This window comes from Seriola aureovittata, chromosome 7 (genome assembly GCF_021018895.1).
Source record: "Seriola aureovittata isolate HTS-2021-v1 ecotype China chromosome 7, ASM2101889v1, whole genome shotgun sequence".
Classification (NCBI taxonomy): Eukaryota; Metazoa; Chordata; class Actinopteri; order Carangiformes; family Carangidae; genus Seriola; species Seriola aureovittata.
Window position 1 is genome coordinate 7,728,730 of NC_079370.1, and position 21,336 is coordinate 7,750,065.

The 21,336-nt window shown below is 40.2% G+C and overlaps 1 protein-coding gene across 1 annotated transcript in view; it reads left to right on the forward strand.

The window, feature by feature from the left end:
- Positions 1–9,402: 9,402 nt before the first annotated feature.
- The window catches only part of myom3 (myomesin 3), a 55,995-nt gene continuing 44,061 nt past the window's right edge, over positions 9,403–21,336 (forward strand). The window contains exons 1-4 of the mRNA XM_056379815.1: positions 9,403–9,509; positions 14,380–14,484; positions 19,943–20,096; positions 20,983–21,140. Of these exons, the coding sequence (XP_056235790.1) occupies positions 9,403–9,509; positions 14,380–14,484; positions 19,943–20,096; positions 20,983–21,140 (524 nt within the window). The remainder of the gene's footprint in view (positions 9,510–14,379; positions 14,485–19,942; positions 20,097–20,982; positions 21,141–21,336) is intronic.

Here is a 21,336-nt window from a genome sequence, read left to right on the forward strand (position 1 = left end):
CTTTTGTGTGAACTGCGCCTTGAGATGATCTTGTACAGTGTATGTTATTTCAAGGAAAAATGACTCAATTTTGAAACTGGGTTGTAATTCCCGAAAACACAGATTAGCTTTTATATCCCAGCAGGGGGCTTTCCTATAATTTAAAATTGGTCCTTCACTTTCTTTGCCTCCCTTTTCTGAGCAGATAAACGAGGAAGTGAGCCTCTCATTTAACTATTCAACACAGGGGGAAACAGTGTAGCTATCTGAATCCATGTGATGTTTTCCAAGGGATATTATAAGCCTTGGGTGGATCCCTTTTCTAGTACCCATTGTGTGATAGATTATGCAACTGCTACCAGATACCCCAATGGAGTATTTTGCAGTAAAAGCCTGACCCATATACAGGTAACAGGGAAAAAGTTATGAAATCGTATCTAATCATAATTACACTGGCAACTACACATACGATACATATCATCCATCATTTTTCAGGGGTCTGACAATCACTATGTATTCATACAGTATAGTTTACATACTGTTTGTTTTCAATGCAAAAATATCAATAGTCTAATTTTAGTTTTTGTTGTTGGGGGCTGCTACTGAATCTTCTTCTGTGCAAACAGGTATAAATCAGTATAAGCATGTTGCATGTTATATTTTCTAGCCCTCAGGCATTCTGTGACCCTTTTCAAAGTCCAAGCATGTCAAATAAACATGAGGCTTCTGAGTCAAATATGCTGCCCTAAACATATGAGTGAGCTCTGTGCTTGTAGTGACAAACAGGGCTGATAGAAGTGGAGAGAGAATGGTAGGCATTGTATAAGTTGATTTAACATGAGGCGAGAGAGGTGGAACTGGCAACGCACCAGCAAAGTTCACTGCTGCGACTAACAGGAAAAAAAAACGACAATGAAATGAATATGTGAAGCGGCTCCTGTGAGTGGGAGTAAGTAGGAGGTAGAGAGCCAAAGGAATTGGGCGAGATCCAGTCCAAAAATATTTGGGACAACTACCTCCAAGAGATTCAAACATGTTGTAAAACAGCTAAGAGGCTTGAACAAAGGAAACAACAATCATTCTGACAACACACTGCAGGCAAAAGGAGAGAGTGTTTTTTTGTGGAGAGGGGGGTTTCCGGTCTCTGGCATGTTTGGAAAGGGAGGATATAGAACAGGGCATGTTGTCCAACTTTTCATTGTGATCTTTTCCTCCATCTTCCCATCTGGCTCCTCTTTGGACAGGTGTAAAAAAAACACTCTGTACTTGGCTGGCAGCACTGACAGGTTCTTTTTCTCTCTGTCTGCCAGAATGTTGTCTCTCTCATCTTTTCACTCTCCAAGTCCTGAGAAGATCTACTGGGAGATCGCAGGGCGAACCCTCTCGAGTGCAACAGGCATGATAGAGCTTTGAATGGGGAATAGTAGTTCGGGGGAAAATAACACTTCAGCACAAATAGAATTTCAATCAAAGCTGAGGGTTGTGTGTCCGTCCTGGATCAATGAATATATTGATGGACTGAGAGTCTTGGCCACTTAAGTAATTTATAGTACTGAGAGCACAAGGGAGGCAACCAGGGTTGACCCTTATAGAGGGAAATGCTCATTTCAATCACTGCCAGAAAAGTTAAATGTTGGCACGAAATCCAGAAATGTATACTTTGATTATTTTCCTTCCCCTCAGAATAAAAAAGAGGCACACACTTCAGTGCGTCCTTGAAATGTATGCCCTCGACTTTTTGTCCATGCAGTGTATTGGTAGAGATTGACATTAACATTTAATGGCTTCTTTGAGGTTTCAACTCCAAAGCAGGCTTTCAGAAGGCTATTTCAGGATATAAGCAGTTATGATTGCCTAATCTATTATACTCCATCCATATTTAAGGCAAAGTGCCAGCATGGAGAGACGCTCGTAAAGTAGAATAGCAAAAAACATCCTTTGAAGAAACAATACCCACATTAGAAATAGTTTGAAGATCCTGAGAGAACTTAACAAGGATAAGTGTTTTTGTCATAAATCTATCAACCAACATGCACGCCATCTTTTTTTCTAAATGTATCTTTTTTGATAAGGTGCATAGAGTTAACTGGGTCGAATGAAATGTCCGCATCGACTACAAACGATTCTGTACTTTGATCTCTTTGATATGGAACCATGAAATGACTTTATGACTTTCTCATTCAGATAAAGAAAATGTGCCACTATTGAGAGAATGACAAAGGACTGTCCTGTTTCCACTGTGAGGGTTCACATGAGTAGCTAGTCAGTCAAGAAGTTGAAAGGCAATGTCATTAGAAAGGGTAAGAACAATCAGTTGGTTCATGTTAGTCTGAGGGAAGATACAGAAACAGAAAAAAGTTCAAACAAAATGAGGCTCAGCATGACTGTGATGTGTCTGTAATATCTTTTGTGCTACGGATCCACTGTAGAAATACTTGATAAGATAATCTGACTGAACCAATTTGACTCGCAATCAATCAATCATTTTTTTTCACCAAATCATTTTGAAAGAACAACCACAAAAAATGACTTTATCACTGTCATGCAGCATTCGGCTGACCAATGGTGTAACCTCATCGCTCAGTCAGTCAGAGACAGACGTTTATAGGGCTGTTCCAGCCAAAAGTGTCTATTTAAGAGTTATTATTTCTGTACGAGGACTGACAACAAGTTGTACAGCTTTGTCAATATCAGCCACTTTCATGGTTACTTTATAATCCATACAGAAGATTAGCTAGCAGATAGCTAGCTAGCTATGGAGGAAAATAATGTCCCTATTCTTAATCTCACCTTCTAAGATCTGATTGGTTGAAATGGAATGGAAGGATGGAAACAGCCAGCTGTTTAATTAAGCTTAATTTAGCATCATTTATGCGTTTCTGTTATGCCACCTAAGTGATACTGGATATAAAACGAGAGAGCAGAGAGAGCTTCTTTGTTTGGCTCACATATGACAAGCAATGTGAAGTTGAGGAGCATCTAACTGATAAACTTCATTGTTTTTTCCCACTTTGACGTGGCATAAGTGAATCACAACAAGCAGCCCTTTCCCCATTGAACAGGCACCTCTCTCCCAGACCAAATCACTTGATGAATTGAAGTCTGCATGTAATTGGACGCAATCACATCACCCCCTCCCTTTCCTCACTTGCATTCTAATGAGGTCTTAATGGGTCCTTGATTAGAAAAAGGCACGAAAAACAGCTGTCAAGGCTGGCCAGGAAATGATGGATCATCGCGGAGACTTTGGTGTCCATTAAGGTCTATTCTGGGCCCAATCACTGGTAGGTGGGAAGATGAAAAGAAAGTTTAGTAATATTTAGTTTTCACCAAGACAACTCCCAGTGGAACAATCATCGCTTCAGTCTTGAAACTGACAGATGGCTGATGAACACTGAGAGGAGTGTCCAGTCTGAGAATGCCAATACTGCATAGACTTTTTTCCTAGGCGAAAAATGTTTTATTGCAGATAGTATATACAGCATAATGCCAGTCTAAGAGCTCCATGGCTGCTGTGCTATTTGCTCAAAGGCACAATAGGTAGGGAAGATGACATCAGAGAAACTAAAATGTCAGAGGGCATGCTTCATAGAAATGACAGACTAAAAACTGAGACATATTCATTATTATATATGTAAATCACAGTGATTGTCAAAACATGAAGATGTCTACAATAAAGAAATATCTGATGGTGTCCCTTCATTTGCTGGCCTCTAGCTCAGGTCACTCCAGATTTACTGTAAGCATGAGCTGCAAACTGATGAAAAAAAAAGACATACCTCCAAGTCATAATAACAAATAAGATGTGTGGGGATTTTAAATGCTATGAGATCTAACATTTATCGTCACAACTTGCTCTCACTAAACTGACAAGACTGCCTGCAAACACTGCATTAAACCAACAGATGTCAACAGCTCAAGATTAAACAAATCTAAATTAGCAGTTATATTAAAAGCAATACAATCAGCTACAGATTGTCTATGGTTGATTTTGTTCTACCCTTGGTCACTCATGTCCTGCAAAGTGGCTTGAATGCGGCATCAAATACAGGTGAGATATCACAGTCACCACAGTGAACCATATATTAAAAGGTATGATATACTTTGCATCTGTGAGGTGCACATAAAATGCAGGAACATCCAACAAGGAATAAATGTCAGCCACACAGTCACACTGACTTTGCTGCTTTAATTCATAATTTATGCAAGTAAAAGCACAGAGCAAGCATGAATTGTGAATAAGCATTAATGATTGATAAAACAAGATAAGTTGTTCTGGGTGTGCAGCAAATATTTATTCCTTGTTGGCTTGCCATACATGTTGCACCTGGTACATGTACAAACTCATTACATATTTTCTGCTTCAGGTGCTCTGGGAAATTGATTTGCATAGGTGGTCTAAATAAATCAGGTGCTAAACTGGAGGAGGGCCACTGGTTGAAGCATAGCAGTACTTCAGAAACTACAGGGTAAAAGTGTTAAAAACTTTCTATTCTCTCAGAGCTTTCAAGAGAACACAACAGTGATCCCGCCTTCCACTGTAGGAAATAAAAGGACAGTATGACATGAAATGTTTCTGGGGGACTGGCAAACTGAGGAGTCTTCCAAATGAAGAGGAACTAATAAAAGGTGGACCTCAGCTGCTTTGTCCCAGTAGTTATTCTTAGTCTGACAGTCACTGCTGGTGTATGATGAGAAGAGAAGGCCTGGCAACACTAGCTTGTATTGTGTTCTGATATTCCAGCGGCAGGTGTGGCCACTAAAGGCTTATAAATAACCTCCCATCCTTCCATACAATGCTGTGGCCTTGAATGATGCCTTCTTTCCTTGCAGCCCCTGTGTGCTTTTAGTCCCAGTCAGGCAGCACTACTGGACACACATACAACACAGATAAAATTATGCAACCATGACAACACGTAATTATAATAAAATGTGGGCTTCCTTAAAATTACTATAGAATAAAAAAACAACCTTTCAGCACACAAACTCAAAATCATGCAACCAAAACCACAGTGATATTATATTATTAAGTTTTTGTTTGCTGTAAAAAGAAAAAGAAAACTTTTCAGGGGGACTGAATAGATATCACCTAAACACACACAACTCTAATGAACTCTGCCAGACTGAGCACCCTGTTTAATGAGACAGAAAAGAGTACAATTTCCAGGAACTAATCAAAGATCACTGTAAAAGGAGATGGGGAAACAAGAACAAGGGGTATATGAAAAAATGTGATGCTACAAAGAACAGTTCCAGTCAAATCAAATACAACTACTACAACAACAACTAATGAAATCAATACTGAGAAACACTACACTATACCCTGAGCCAATGTACAGTAATTAAGCAGCAATATAAAGTGAAGTGGATGATGTAAAAACAGCAGCATTATATGTAGATTAGAGACAAAAAGTACTGCACTCACTTACACAGGAGCGTGCAAACATGCTCACAGTGACGATACTACCATACTGATGTCGAGTATTTGTAATGTTTACCTTGTTCACCATCTTAGTTTAGTGTGTTAGCATACTATCATTAAGTAGCACAGCTGAGGCTGATGGGAATGTTATTAATTTTGCAGGCATTTGGTCAAAGTGTTGGATAAATTGAAATTTTGACCTGATGGTGGCATTAGAGGAAACGCCTGAGGATGACCAGAGTTCAATGTATATATATTTATATAAAATAATATACATGTATCATGACAATTGGACAAAAAAACATTCAATATCTGTTCAGACATTTCACCCAAAACCACAATTCAACATCATTGTGTTGCTACAGTAAAAGTCAATCACCAACCTCTGGGGTCCATGAATATCTGTGGAAAATTTCACTACAATCCACCCAATAACTGTTGAGATATTTAAGTCTGGATGAAAGTGGTGGATCGACCTACACTGCTATGCCTAAAGCTATGCCGCTAGCATGGCCTTAAAACAGCGTATCTATATATAAATTATATAACAATATATATATATATATATATATATATATATATATACCAAAGATAGCATTAGGAACAGATTATGTCGTATAGAGGAGCCATATTGAAATGATGGATAAGGTATAGGAAGGCAGAAGGTAAAGGAGGAGAGAGGAAAATGAAAAAAATGGAAGTAGAATGAAAGACAGGAAGTCTCAGGTGTTGCCTCAACCATTATTAACCTCTTGCCTTTTAAAAACAGGGTCAAAGGTCAGACTTTTAATGAGGGGGAACCAGATGGTTTGAGTCTCACTCTCAGAATATCTCCTACATCTACTGAACAGCTGACTTGCTTCTTTCCATTTGTTTTCCATTCTTATCTTCATCTCTTTCTCCTTTTCTCTCTGCATCTTCCCTCTCTCTCTCTCTCTCTCTTCAGCCCTCTCTCTCCTCCGTCTTCCCACTTGTCACTTTTCAGCCTTTAATTCTTTAACACTTGTACCCAGGTGGGATAGTGCAGAGGGCTGACATAAATATATATTTCTTTTGGTGACAGTTATTGAGCCGACGTGTAGTTCCACCGCAGCCAGTTATTCTTCCAGCTGTTCCTTTCAGCTGTGGAGGCCACTCGCTCCAGTCTCTCTCACTGTACAGGGAGCTACTGTGTTATCCTCCGAGCTGCTTGTCCGTGGAGCTGTCTGTAAATCGATCTTGCTGATGGCAATGATCTGTGTCTGTCTGTCTGTGTGTGTGTGTGTGTGTGTGCCTGTGGTGGTTATGTGTGTCCGTGTAGGACTGTAGGACCGAGTGTGGTGTTCAGTTGAATGTGTGTGTGTGTGTGTGTGTGTGTGTGCACAGGGGAGGTGTCATTGGTCTATATTTACCAACTTAAGAATGGGACAGCAGTGATTTCCACATACTTGGCACTGAAGGACACTTTGTGTTCAGGGTCACCCTCATGGCTTCATTAAGAGAGACATGGAGAGAGAGAGGTAGATGCAGACAGAGAGACAGACAGTGACAGGTAATACAGAGAGGAGTGACTGAACAATATCTTCAAGGTGAGAGATAGACAGGCAGACAGAAAAGGAAGTGGGATATTTCCGCCCTACAGATCTTTGACACGCAGAGGACTTCAGTTGCTTCTTTAAAGAAAGCGTGAGTGGGATTTACTTTACTCAGTCTTTATCTAGATCTAGCACAAATGGCATACAGCTTTTTGTTGCCTTTCATCACTTACAAGTTACTGAGGCATTAAAGAACAAGATAACCCTCAATGAAATACAAAACCCCAACACTAAGCTTGGATAAAATACACACACTTTGCCACTACAGTACATCTGCATGACACTGTGAATTATTTGTCTGTCTTTGTGTTGTCAGAGATGCTTCATTTCTCATTGTTTCGCCAGCTAGCTCAACTTCTTAATGCTCTCGGTCCTTTGATGGCCTCAGTGGATGTGGCTTTTAATTACCCTCTGGGGATGGCAAGAAGCAAGCCCATGTCACGTTCAGACAATGTTTTCCCCTTCAATGAGTAGAACAGTAAATATTTTTTCTCCTTTCTTCTGTTGATACTGTGTGTTTTTTTTTTTTAAATATCACAGACCAATAGACTGAGCTCTCATTTCACTCCAGAGACTGAAAGCTCCACCATGTGTAGAAAAGAGCACTGCTTTGCTTTTGCTCTCCTCCCTGCAGGGGCCCAGGATCTGGCCTATACCCATGGAGACTGATCAATTTTAATGTGCCAGTTTTCGACCTTCTACTAACAGTATTCAAACAAACCTCTCCCCTTGCACAACATTGAGCCAAAAAAAAAAGAAGAAGAAAAAAAGCAACAGAGGAATCAGCTGGCCCACTAGCCTGTTAAGCTAACTTGCTGTTTTCCACAACGTAATTGAAGGAGATGAGAAGGAATAACACATTACACTTGTTTGTAGCGGTAGAACAGGTGGTTGCTATTGGGAGTGGGTGAATGAAGCTATCACTCAGGTGTGACCTGATTCTGTTTGTTGGGCGCATTCTGCATTCACTTCCCCAGAGCAGCCACATGATTAATGATGGGCAGGGTGTGGGCAGCAGCATGGCGGACCTCAACTGATGAATTATTAGTACTTCAGTGGCCCACAAAAGGGTGATTCATTTAACGTGGGACTGAAAACACGCCTTATCTCCACACCTGCACCGAAAACCATACTAGACTCCAAAGGAAAAAAAAAAACCATGACATAAACAGAAAGTAGTTAATATGACTTGAGACACTTCATACTGAAATAGCAGAGACATCCTAAATGTGAAAAAGTCATCTGTGCAAAAAGTATGGCTGCTGACATAAAAGGAGGTGACATTGTGGGATACTATTAAAGCTGAGAATTAGTCAATCAATCAAAAATTAATCGGCAACAATTCTGAATTGAATTGAAAGTCAAAAAAATATATACTGATTGAAGCTTCTCAAATTCAAATACTTGCTGGTCTTTTATGATAGTAAACTGAATATCTTTTAGTTTTGGAGTGTTGGTCGGAAAAAACCAGACATGAAGATGTCACCATGGGATCTTGGAAAATGGGATTGCAATTTTCACTATTTTTTTTAAATTTTATAGACGAAAACAAAAATTGATGACTTGAGAAGATAATCAGTTAACAATGAAAATAATTTGTTGTAAAAGACTGCATCTGATTTTTGTTTTGTTTTTTAATGTTGACTATTGACTTTTGCCCATTTTTCTCTATAAAGTGCATAAGTGACCTACCACTTGTGGCAGGTGTGTTTGGCACTTTGCAAATGGAAATCAGGAGGCTGACATAAGTTTGATGCGTGATTTTTTTGATCCAGGATGTAATACTGAATGAAATTGATTCAGAAAAGTTATTTTTGTTTGTTTTGTTTTTGTTTTAATGGGACCCTGCTCTGCCTTTATATGCACTTCAATTGCTAGTCCAAAGAATCTTTAAGATATGAGAAGACTGGTGTCCCTTTAGATAGCACTAATTTACCAAAGAGCAAAATGGTGCAGTTATCACTTTGCATACACTTAGTACACCCTTTGGCTTAATTGTAATTCTCTGGAGATGAGGCTGGAGAATGATTTTACAATTCTTCACCCTGACGATGTGGAACAGTCATTACTTAGCCTTCTCAACTGAGCAAAGAAGCAGAAATGTAGCTCTAAGTTCTTTTCTGAATACAAAACACAAAATAAATAGTTGTGCCTCTTACCAAGGCCTAAGCATCTTCAATGTAAAGTGGCCATTAATTTGGCAACTCATCTGCACTCAATATGAAACATACAGCTTTCAGTTGCTCCGGATACGAGTGTCTGTCGACTGCTTACTAAGATAATGTGTTTATGCTTCTGGCCGGGGCTACAGAGTGTTCAGTGTCTGACTGACTCTCATAGACTCTGTATCACACTGCCTCCTACATACCTCTGCATCCTCCACTCCTAGCTTCCCCTCCTTCCACAGGTGCCGGTTGGGGGGTTACTATGGAAACCAGGATGGTGATGCGGCGAGAGCAGGAGGAGCAGTCGTCCCAGATGTCTCACAGCATGCAACTGTCCTCGCAGATCAAGAAGAAGACCTTCACTTCCAGGTGCAAACATGACTACTGACATACAGCAGGACACAGTAGCAGAGCAATATCCCCTTTTCCCTGACAGTAAACGCTATTCTTAAAGGATCAGTCTGGTAATATTACATATTTTTCTCATCACTAACAATCACACAAGAAGAAAATCCACCCAACTATAATAATATACTATAATCGATGTCGTCCTATGTGATACATATAGTGCACAAATCCACTGCTGAAAGAAGTTCCCAATAAATATTTACTACTTTTTGAATAACATTTGCTAAAACCTACAGTATCCAGGGGATTTAAGAAATCACCTAGCCATTTTAAAAAAATACAACTAACCTGCTTTTCAATGCCTTACATCCTCAAACGGAACGAATGGGTTTGGGTCTGAGTGCCACAGACATGTTATTGAAGTCAAATGTATTGCGAAACAATCCAACACGTTGCTGGCTTAGGTCTTCAAATGGGATTTCTTTACGATAAGAAAAAAACGAGATAAGATTATTGCATGATCCTTCATTTTAATAAACTAACAAAACTCAAATCTGTGGGCCTCAAATTACAATAGCAGTTTAGAGGATTCCCTGTAGTAAGTGACCCAGCACTACAGTTAGTGACACATGAAAGGTGTTTGTTAGGGAGGACTCAATTATTTTTACCACCAACACCATACAGTATTTTTCATACTTTAGGAGTGTAAACAGACAGCCAGTGTCCCTTTGGGACAACACTGCTTCTGTGTGTCCTGACTAAAAAGAACCTGCATAATCAGTTTTACTCAGCAGTAGCTTCAGAGCTTTCATCTTTAATTTTACAACACTAAAAACCCTGATTTTGATTAAAACAAGAGAAAATTCCTGCCACTGTGTTGACATAATTCATTCATAATTTGGTGCAGTGTGTATCTCATTTCAGGCATTTTTCAGAAATTATCTTGAAACAAGACAAAATGGCAAGTCACTGCACTGGTATCAGAAAAAAGACACTTGACACCCCAAACTACATGAAACGACTGAGGTTGCTTTGTAATAAACCCAAATTTTACCATCAGAGAACTTCATCCTTGAGTCTTATGTAGTGTTTACAGCTCCTGCCTAAATATATACACAATATATGCAAAACTGTCCAGATGGATCACAGCTGATTTATTTTTTCTGCTGACAGAAGACATTTAGTATTTATTCAAAGAGAAATGTATGGCAGGCTAGTTATTCTGAGCACAATGACATATTACATTGATTCAAATACTTCCTGTGGGCCACTTGCAATCGCTGTGAGCACCATGCGTTCACGAACAGTATCTACAAAAACGTTGCTGAGACACACATTAATGGGTGGAGCAGGGCACTTAATAAACGTAGACAAGGGTTAGCAAGCATCAAAAACTCCCTGAGCTTGGAAACAACAGCTGACAAAACAATCTCAAGTTCAAGAATAAAGTTCAAGTCACAACTTTTAAGCCAACATGAATAAAGTCATTGAAGTCCTTAAAACATATCAACTCGGTAAAGTCCATCTGCTAACAAAGATCATGTGATATGATTGAAAGCTCCGGAACACTAAAAGGGCTTTTAGTTGAGACTGTTTTTTCAAAGGCATAAAGTCACAGTTCCAGAGGAAATTAGGTTAAATTTTAAAATGAATTTTCAGAAAACTGGCAAAAGAAAATGAGGATTAGAGTTAGTCCACTACTGTTATGCAAATATTAGGAGCTGGGCACACTGAGATTTGGTTGAGCGGCATGAAAAAGCTGTGTGAAACCGTGTGTGACCGCTTAACAAGATTAGGACCAGGAATGGGAAATACACGGTACACGAAACACTAGCACATGTGCAGTCAGAAATTTACATCTCAGGGACCTTCACAGTGACACACATGGAAGCTTTAAGTGAAGTAACAGTAATGTAAGAGTAGTCTATACTATGAGGATATTTGGGCGTCCTCTTACACCTCACATACAGTAGTCCTGTCCAGTTGCAGTGTCAAAGAAGACAAGAAAAAAAATAATCGCACAGCAGGCACACCAGTGCTCCCAGATAACTGCAGTGAGATCTAATATGAATCAATGTTCTAATAGTCTTAAGTCAAGTTTGCCTTCATTTTCACGAGCCCCTTGCTGCAGTGAGTTATTGAATTAGTCTAACCTGTGGGTCTGCAATCTTCATCGCTGAAAGAACAGAAGTGGACCAATTTTTATCCTTAGGGACAGTGAAAATAAGCAATTATCCCATGAAGCTTAGTTCATTTGATCTTAGAGGTCACATCTCTTCTTTGCTAAAAAAAGAAGCGAGAGCGAGAGAGAGAGAGAGAGAGAGAGAGAGAGTGAGAGCGAGAAAGAATAGGTGCACTATGAAATTCATATAGAACATCCTCAGTGGACATACACTCAAACGTATCTTCATGTTAGACTGAAGAGTGGCCTCTGGGTAGGTTTAGCAAACAAAACTACTAAATAACAGAACAGTTTAACAACAACAGTGTTAGAATCCAATTTTTCTTGTTAAATAAAAGCTCACAGGTATAGGATTATTCTTAGTACAAGTTGTTTACATGCAACAATGAGGACAGCTCGTCCAGTGCCTCTCAGAGGTTTCCTCTTTTTTGTTTCCTCCTGCTTGTTAAACCAAGTTATCATTTTGAGGAAGCCTGTTGTTTATAAACACATAAATGCACAGCCTCCATTCTCCTGCACACAGTGGCAGTATCATCTCTTACAATAGTGTCCGCATGTGTGGGAGCACATGTGTGTGCATGTTTCTGTTCATATGCATGCTGTGAGTGTTTCTGTCCCTGTGCGTATGTGTCTATGGGCTGTACTTGAGCGATACTGCCCGGCCGCAGGCTCCACACTACATTATTCAACGGCCCAAGCCCCTCAGCATACACTCAGAGGGAACCTGTACAAAGGAAAAAAAGAAAACTAAGACGGAAAAAGCAGAAGTTGTCCTCTGAGTGCTGTGAAATGGGGAAATTTCCCAGCTTACAAAACAAAAGAAAACGAGAAGTCATGTCAATTTGCATTGCCATGTGTAAGATGGCTTGTTGAAAGTAATGCCTGAGGCTAAGTGGCAGCAGCAACGGTAGTTGGGGGTGTGGAATACACACCTGGGTAAATATACAGTTCCGACACTCAAAATTTTAGATTTTTGTATTCATCCTTTCCAAATGAGCAGTGTTGTTTTGTTATGAACTGTATGAAAATAAAGCATACTGTAAATATAGATCTAATAACAAACGAAGACAAAGGAAAGCATTCACACTTAAAATATCCCGTCACTGAGGTTGTAATTACTCTTGTTAAAGTGCATCAGTCGTCTGTGGATAAAAGGAGAGCAAAAATGTATGCCTCTCCTGTTACAAAAATGCCTTTCAACGTCATTGCCTAAAGTGACCTTGTCACTAACAACAAATACCGCTCTCATCTTCATGGGGATGCACATAGAAAAGGTCAGCTCAGTTATTGTTGGTGCTTAAATTGGAGAGCTTGTGCTTTAGTGTAGGTTTATACATGTGTGACTATGACTATGCGCCCATGATGAAGAGATTACTTGAAGTGTAAAGAGAAAGAGACAGCAGCTATCACTTTACTGTGTGTCCAGTGACATCAACTAGAACACAAACGGCTCGATCACCAGTAGACCCAGACACATTGCATGCTATGATGGCATAACAATTACAATTGCTTTTGTACCACAAACAACCCATTGGATTAGATCCAAAACCCTTTGGCTCATAAACACCACACTGTCACCATTTGTTGAGCTCATATCAGCAGCCCCTGTTCCTCTTGATTATATAAGCTCCCTATAGACAATGGCGTGTGTGTTTGTTCACCAGTCAGTAAAAAGGGGAACACTGACAGAGCAGAAGAAGCTGATTATGGTCATAACATTTCACACTGTTGAGAGAAAACAGGTCAGCTGGATTAGCGCCTTATACATGGGAGGCAACTAGTAGATTTAACAGATAAAAACCTGGGCGATAGTTTAGTACACTCCTCAGACACACTACATGCACAGTTTATTTCCAACAGCTGTGTAACACAAAACAGTGGCAAGCACTCACAGCGCTACTATTGTAACTGATACCTTGTTCTTAACGCTCTTGATGATGACTGAAATTACAAAACATCCACAAAAAATTACAGCATTTTGCATTTTTAGGAGCTGAATCTGAATCTTCAAATCCTATTGTAATATTTTAGACAACACAGGAGTGTGTGTTTACACTGAGCAGTGACAAAGCTGCTGTGCCACACAAAGAACCACACTTCGCTTACTCCTGAGCTGCATCGACAGAGGGTATTAGTGCGACAAACAATACCGACATCGTTTTTCAAAGAGCGCATGCCTTTCATGGATTCTCACTTCTTTGCAGTTTATGTTGTTTTGTTTGATTTTTGGTTCGTCACTGTATCTCACTAGCTCTTCACAACAACAAGAAGAGACAGAATATACCCATTAAAGTTCTCTGTCTGGATAAGAGATAAAAGTGACCGACTTTTAACTGAATCCCTGGAGTGTGTGAATAAATTAAACCTTGTGTATATTATGTTTGTGTAGGTTACTGGAGCTCTCTCTGATGTATGGCCTCCTCTGCTGTTCAGACAGAGAGTAGGACAGTCACTGCTGCTTTCTAGTGGCAGAGGAGAGTAATGATCGGATGAATTTGAGATTGCATAATGTGCCATAAACCATGACAAAATGAATAGGTGTGCTAATATGAACACTCAATCCTTCCATCAACAGAATAAATAACTGAAGGATGACAACGGAAGATATCTATTTTTTCAATCTTTCACCTGTGTCATTTGATGATATGCAAGATATTTTGTGTTAATCAGGCTCTCTTCCCCCCCCCCAATGTTCTCTGGATGTAAAAGTGATGAGGAAGCCTCCTACTCTGATTTCTACCCCATCATCTCCGCTGACCTGATGTCTGTGAAGGAGATCCTGACCATGGACAACTCACCCCGCCACAGGACATGGTGAGGCAAAAGATCTAGCTAAATACATTCACTGACCACTTTTTTTTTTTTTTGGTAACGTGTATACCTGCATATTCATGCAGTTTACAATCAGCCAGTCATGTAGCAGAAGTGCAATGCATAAAAATCAAACAGATACAGGTCAAGAGCTTCAGTTAATGTAAACATCAAACATGAGAATGGGGGAAAAATCTGATGTCAGTGACTTTGACCGTGACATGATTGTTGGTGCCAGGCTGGTTTGAGTATTTCTGAAACTGCTGATCCCCTGGGATTTTCAAGCACAACAATGCGTGAAAATCCCAGAATGATGCAAAGAACAAAAAACATTGAGTGAGCGGCTGTTCTGTGAACGGAAACACCTTGTATATGTGAGAAGAAAGGGGAGAACGGCCAGACTGGTTGGAGCTGACAGAAAAGCCTCTCAGAACGCACAACACGTCGCACCTCGAGGCAGATGGGCAACAACAACAGAAGATCACATCAGGTTCCACTCCTGTTGGCCAAGAACAGAAACCTGAGGCTACAGTGGGCACAAGCTCACCTAAACTGGTCTGATGAATCTCACTTTCTGCTGAGACACGCAGATGGTTGGGTCAGAATTTGGCATCAACAGCATGAATCCATGTACCCAACCTGCCTCATGTCAATATCCAAGGCTCCTGGTGGTGAAATGATGTGGGGAAGGTTTTCTTGGCACGCTTTGACTTAATACCAGTCAAACGTGGTTTGAATGCCTCCCCAGTGAGCAGATCTGAATCTAATATAAACTGACAAATCTGCTAACCAATCTCCAGAAATGATTTGATGAAATCATGTCAACATGAAGCAGAATCTCAAAGCAATGTTTCCAACATCTTGTGGAATCCATGCCACCAAGAACATATGCAACAATGGCTTCAAACGCCCTGAGATTTTAAAAGGAGAGCTACAGCGCTATAATTGGTATTACAAATTTATCACACAGTATAATATTGTCATATCGCCCTTCTCTAACAAGACTAATATGCTGGCAGCCCACAAATGTGGTTCACACCGTTGGTAATAAAGGGCAATAAATTTGCAGACTTCAGATCAATGTAGAAAACCAGTGCAGTCAAATTAATACAGCTGATGAGCTCTACCTCCCAGTTGGCAACTGCAGTAATTCAGCAGAACCAGTTCAGATTATTCAAACATTTTTGAAAAACTTTTAATAGCCGAGGTTCACAACAACAAATCAATGCCGGCACGGGGCAAATGCAAATCTCCTCTGTCTGCCCTCTCCGTAGTCACCACCATATCCTCTCTCTCCACTTTTATTTGAGAAAAAGGAGTGGGTCAAAATTCACTGGTGCTTTTCCCTGCACGCCATTGACAGCTAGAGTGCTTTTATGCCAACAGAGTCTCAATAAGCAACAGACATCAAGCCTCTTTCTTCACTCTCGTCTGTAAAAGGCCAGCTGGGGACTTGCCCCATCATTTGCAATCTCACGGATGTCAAGAAGCCAATAAGCCATAACCATTCAACTGAGTCATCACAGCAGAGCGTTGTTCATTTGTGTTGATGGAGAGGAGGAAGGGGTCTCACATCCCACTAGAAGACAATAGACGAAATATTAATTGATTGCATCAATTATTCAATGAACAGAAAACTATGTAGTTGTTCTTCAAGCAAATATGCCACAGATTTTCTGATTTTCAAAATGTGATAATGTGCCGATTTTTTTTTTTTTTTTTTTTTTTACAGTAAATTCAATATCTTTGCGATCTGGACTGTTGGTTTGACACAAAAAATGTAAATCAAGAAGAGAACTCTAGCAAAGTGTGACAGACCTTTTCACAACTTTGAGTTTTATAGACAAACTGAATCAAGAAATAATAAATCAGATTAACAGATTATGAAAACTATCATTAGTTGCAACCCTGGACGACAGTTGTAATCATCATCAGGTCAACTGAAAAGTTTACCTGACACGAAAAAAGTTAGCATGTGACTGGTGGTTTTTAAGTTTTTAACTTATCATGAATCAGAATCTGAGAGGATGTTGGTAATGACACGTATGAGTCATCTTTTACTATCTAAAGTGTGTTAGGATCATGTTACCAGGACAGGAATACTGCTCAGCTGTCATGAGGAGGATGTCACATATCTAAAAACAAGTCCCACAACAGGGAGGAACAGGTCACAGAGAACAGGAAGCCCCTTGTGGCATAATTTGCTTTACCAAAATCCCTTTTTTACTGTAGGGGCACCTTGTCCCGCCTGGGTCGCGTAGTATCTGTGCTGGAACTCAATACCACTTTCACATTTTGAGGATTAGCGGCAGCTGCTTTCCTGCTCTCCAATTCATGCAGAGCCTGATTAGACTCTTGTTGCGTCAAAAAGGATTTGACATATCTAGTGTATGTGACTCACCGACTTCTTCATCAATGCTAAAAATACCACTGATATATCCTTTTTCAAGCAATGAAAGGAAACTCTGGCTTTGAAAGTAAATAGATGGATGGACAAGAGGTCACAATTGAGAATTGGAGAGGATGAGCAACACTAGAGGATAGAGTTACCAAGGAGGGAGAGTGAAAAGGGGAGAAGTCATTGACGGCGAAATCACACCCTCTTGAAAAGACAAAACACATCTGACAGTAATGAGCCTCAGCTGCAGCGACGTGTCCCTGTCAAATTGGCATCTCATTAGGGTGCCCTCTCCCATGCCACCACCACTGCCCTCCATCTCATCATCGACTGTCTATCCCATCCGCTAACACGCTTAGCTCTAATTCTAAAGTCTCATCTCCCTCTGAAGTGCTGAGACGAATATGGTGTGGATGGATATTTTAGGCCGAAAACCTAGTGATCCAGAAGATGATTGACTCCTCCCAGGATGAGAGAGGAAGGACGGAAGGATGAAGTTGAAAGCTCTCGAGGATTGGCACACTATTTCTGGAAGGCCTAAGTGTTGCAAGATGGGGGAGCATGACATTTGTTTTGATTTGTGTGGAAATGAATGCACTGCATCTTTGTGAGCTGGCATGTCTGGCACCAATTGCACATCTACCATCTGATTCACATAATGGTTTCTCCACTATCTTCTCCTCGTAGGGGTAACATGTAAATTATGCAGCTGACTCATGCATGCCTGGTTTTTCTTGGCAGGAGGGGTTTGCTGTTCTTCATACCAATAAGAATATTAAAATTTCCATTTGGAGCAATAATTAAGCTGTAAACCCTCTCATACCCGCTGACTTGATGTGTTCCAGTGGTTCAGTCCCTCAAGGCTTAAAATCACTGAGCCCACACAGATTAAAAACACTGACAGGCACACACACTTTACAAAATGTGCCCGTGGCAGAAAAAGTCAAAAACTGTGTTTCTGGGCACCTCAGAGTACAAGTGTGTGTGGGTACGCACTTGTCTGCATATGCATCTATGCATGCGCATATTTATTTGCATATTTATTCATGCTGTTTGTGCATTTCACTGAATTATCACAAGCGTTTGTAGGGCCATTCATGCTCTAGTGGCCATCAAAGCTCAGAGAAGTGTTTGTGAATATTTAAGATTCCGTCTCTCTGTTTGTTGTGGCAGTGTGTGTATGTGAAGTACGTGTTCAAATAATTAAGCCCTGGGGACTGTCAATCAAAAGACAGTTCAGGATACACACCCCTCAGGCGATGAGAGAGAGAGAGAGAGAGAGAGGGGTATTAAAACGTTGTATTTAAAGGTCAGGCAAAATTCATGAATGTAAGTGTTGGAGTGCGTATACTTGCATGGATGAAATATATGTGCACGGGTCAACGTGTGATCCCATTTACATATGGATATATTCGCAGCTACAATACACCGCAAAAGTCTGTACATAGCATAGACTACCACAGGGTTTCACGAATTACTGGAAGGGATTTCTGGTTTTGTTTAAAAGCATTTAAGATGAGCTCAGCGTGCAGGTTCAGCAGCTGTCGAGCGACTAGAGATTCACCTTGTAGTTTAATCACCTTCATATAGTGAAGATGCAAATCAAAAACAAGCTTGAACTTCAGTCCACACTTACAACAGTTGCCCTACTTATGATGCCACCTCGCTGCCCGGATAAAGAAAGATTAAAATTTGTTTCTTCTGTGTGAATAGACTATCACAACCACCTGCCATCACCGTGACAACAAACTAGATGAAAGAGAAGTCAAGGATGTCACACAGCCAGCAACACAGGCTCACTTTGAACTGTCCGCACCTGAAGGATTCCTAGAGTGGCGCATGTCATCATGTGAGAGATGATGAGAGCACGAGCACTGCTTCTCGTCACCGTGATGTGAATCAGCAGCGGCAGCAAGGCTCAATGTTCCACTCAGTGTGTGTGAGGGTGGCGCTCATGTGAAATGACACATGAGCCATAAATGGAGCATCAAACCATCCACCTCATCACAGAGGCTTTTAAACGACAAACTGCAGAATGGCATAAAAGTAGCATTTGTCTGTAAATAGACTTGGACAGAGTGAAAAATGTAGGTGCTAAAAATGTATTTTGAGGTAAAATTGCTGTTTTGTTTCTCTCAAAAGGTTGACCCCTGTTGTTACAAACCATGTTCAGTGTAGGTTGGGAAAAGTAACCTATGTGAACTCCTATCCTGATGATATCAACAAAGGCTAACTGGAGTCAGGCGCTTCCAAACCTGGAGTCCAGCCAGTGAAACAAGAGCTCAAAGGGTTTCAAAGTCATCTCAAAGAGTTGAGATATTCATCCGTTAAGACAAACTGTCTATAAATGGAGATGCTTTTAGTTCTTTGACTACTCTCCCTTGAATTAGGTGTCCAGCTGAAATGACTCCATATGCCCAATGCAAAATGATCGGTATGGTAAAAATTAACTCAGAGTAACAGCTAAAAGCTTGAAATAACCATTAGAACTGATTAACATCTCTGTTCATGCGTCTACCAAAAAGCTGGAAGCTGGGTGATGCAGTAGGACAATAAACATCAAGGTAAATCTACAACAGAATGACTTCAAACAAAGAAAATCCTGTTGGAGTGACCCAGTCAGAGCCCAGACCTTAATCCCGAAGAGATGCCGTGGAATGACCTGAGGAGAGCCGCTCACACCAGACATCCTGAGAATATGTCTGAGCTAAAGCAGGTCTGTAAGAAGAACAGTCCACAATCCCTCCTGTGCACGTCTGATCCATAGCTGGTGGAAGTGCTTGTTTGAGGTTACTGGTGCCAAAGGAGGTTCGACCACTTATTAAATCCAAGGGTTCACTTACTTTTTACCACCAGCACTGTGAATGTTCAATGGCTATGTTCAATAAAAGACATGGAAGATTATAATTGTGTGATATTAGCTTTGGGACAGTGTTTGTCTACATTTGTGACTTAGATGAAGATCAGATCACATTTTGTGACCAATTAAACCAGGTCATTCCAAAAGGAGTTCACACACTTTTCTAGTCATTGTATTAAATACTTTGTGCTCTCTTCCACCAGGGAAATTCTGGAGGAAACTCTGGCTGCTGAGGAAGAGTATTACAGAGACAAGTGGACCATGTTTGGAAACGAGGCTGAGAAGGTGGAGGTGGACGTGATCAGGAATCAGCATGTGTTGCGCACACGAGTTGACAAAATGGCCCTTCGCAAACAGGTACAAGTCAAGTTTTGGCCTCAGCTCTGCCTTAACACACTTATACACGCAACCTTATTCATTTTATTATCAACCATTATGTTCACTGCAGCAGGAAATTGTTGATTTAAAACTTGCAGAATCTTAGATCTCATATATAATTGAGAATCACTTATTTAAAATAACTTTTAGCACAATTAGTGTATAACATTTTCAGTATGAGAACTGAACCACTAACTATATCATAAAAGCCCATGTAATTACATTTTCTTAGCATCTGTTCTGTCTGATTATTGTGTCTGGTTTATCATATATGAACTACCTGGTGCTTAAAGGATAAATTCCCCTGTTTGATAAATAAACTATTTAAACTATTATCTGGCATTAACAATTCCAATTTTTAACAAGTTATTCATATGAGATGAAGGCTTAGCTTCAATTCCAATCTTCAAGGTTTGTTATTTGGACTCTTCATGTTTATTTAGACATTTGCCTTCTTAATTCATGCATGCTGAATTAAATACATACAGAGCGAGTGTCTGCAGTTTCTCTGAGATGAGCAGTAGAGTGGATTTTTTTAAAAACACAGCATGGAAAACAAGGTCACATTAATGGACTAGTTTAATCAATTGTGATTTATCAGAGATAAAAATATGAGTGCTTTGCTGGAGTGTTGCTGCAGTCCATAACCACTATCTAATTATTCAGGGTTATTCACAGTTTACAGTTTTTTGTGTTTCCTTACTTTACTTGTTTCTCTCATTCTATTCTAATGACTTGTGAAGCACTTGGATGCTCACTGTAGAAAATAAAAACACACAGTATATTTTTATCAGTATGTTACTTTTCCTCTTATCTGAACTATTATTTATAAACTTTGCCTTTCCTGGAACTCTCTCTGCTCCAGGCAGAAAAGAAGGCATCTACCCACATGAAGTACCTGGAGCGTCTGAGTCAGAAGGCCCCAGACTTTCCAATCCCTCTCAGGGCTCACACTGTCTGGGAGGGCATGACAGTCAAACTGTCCTGTACCGTCCAGGGCTGTCCACCCCCGAAGGTCACGTGGTAAGAACTCAACTCTCTGCAGCACTCCATTCTTTTGGCCTCCATTGCCCTACTGTGAATCCTTTTAAAGAAATTTCTCAGAAAATACTATTGCTGGGGTCGTAGTACAGATTGGTCTCATTTTTAATTTGGTCTCTTGCTTGGCTTGAGCGGGTTAGAGCAGAAAATGTGTCATGGCCAAAAGTTATAACTTTCA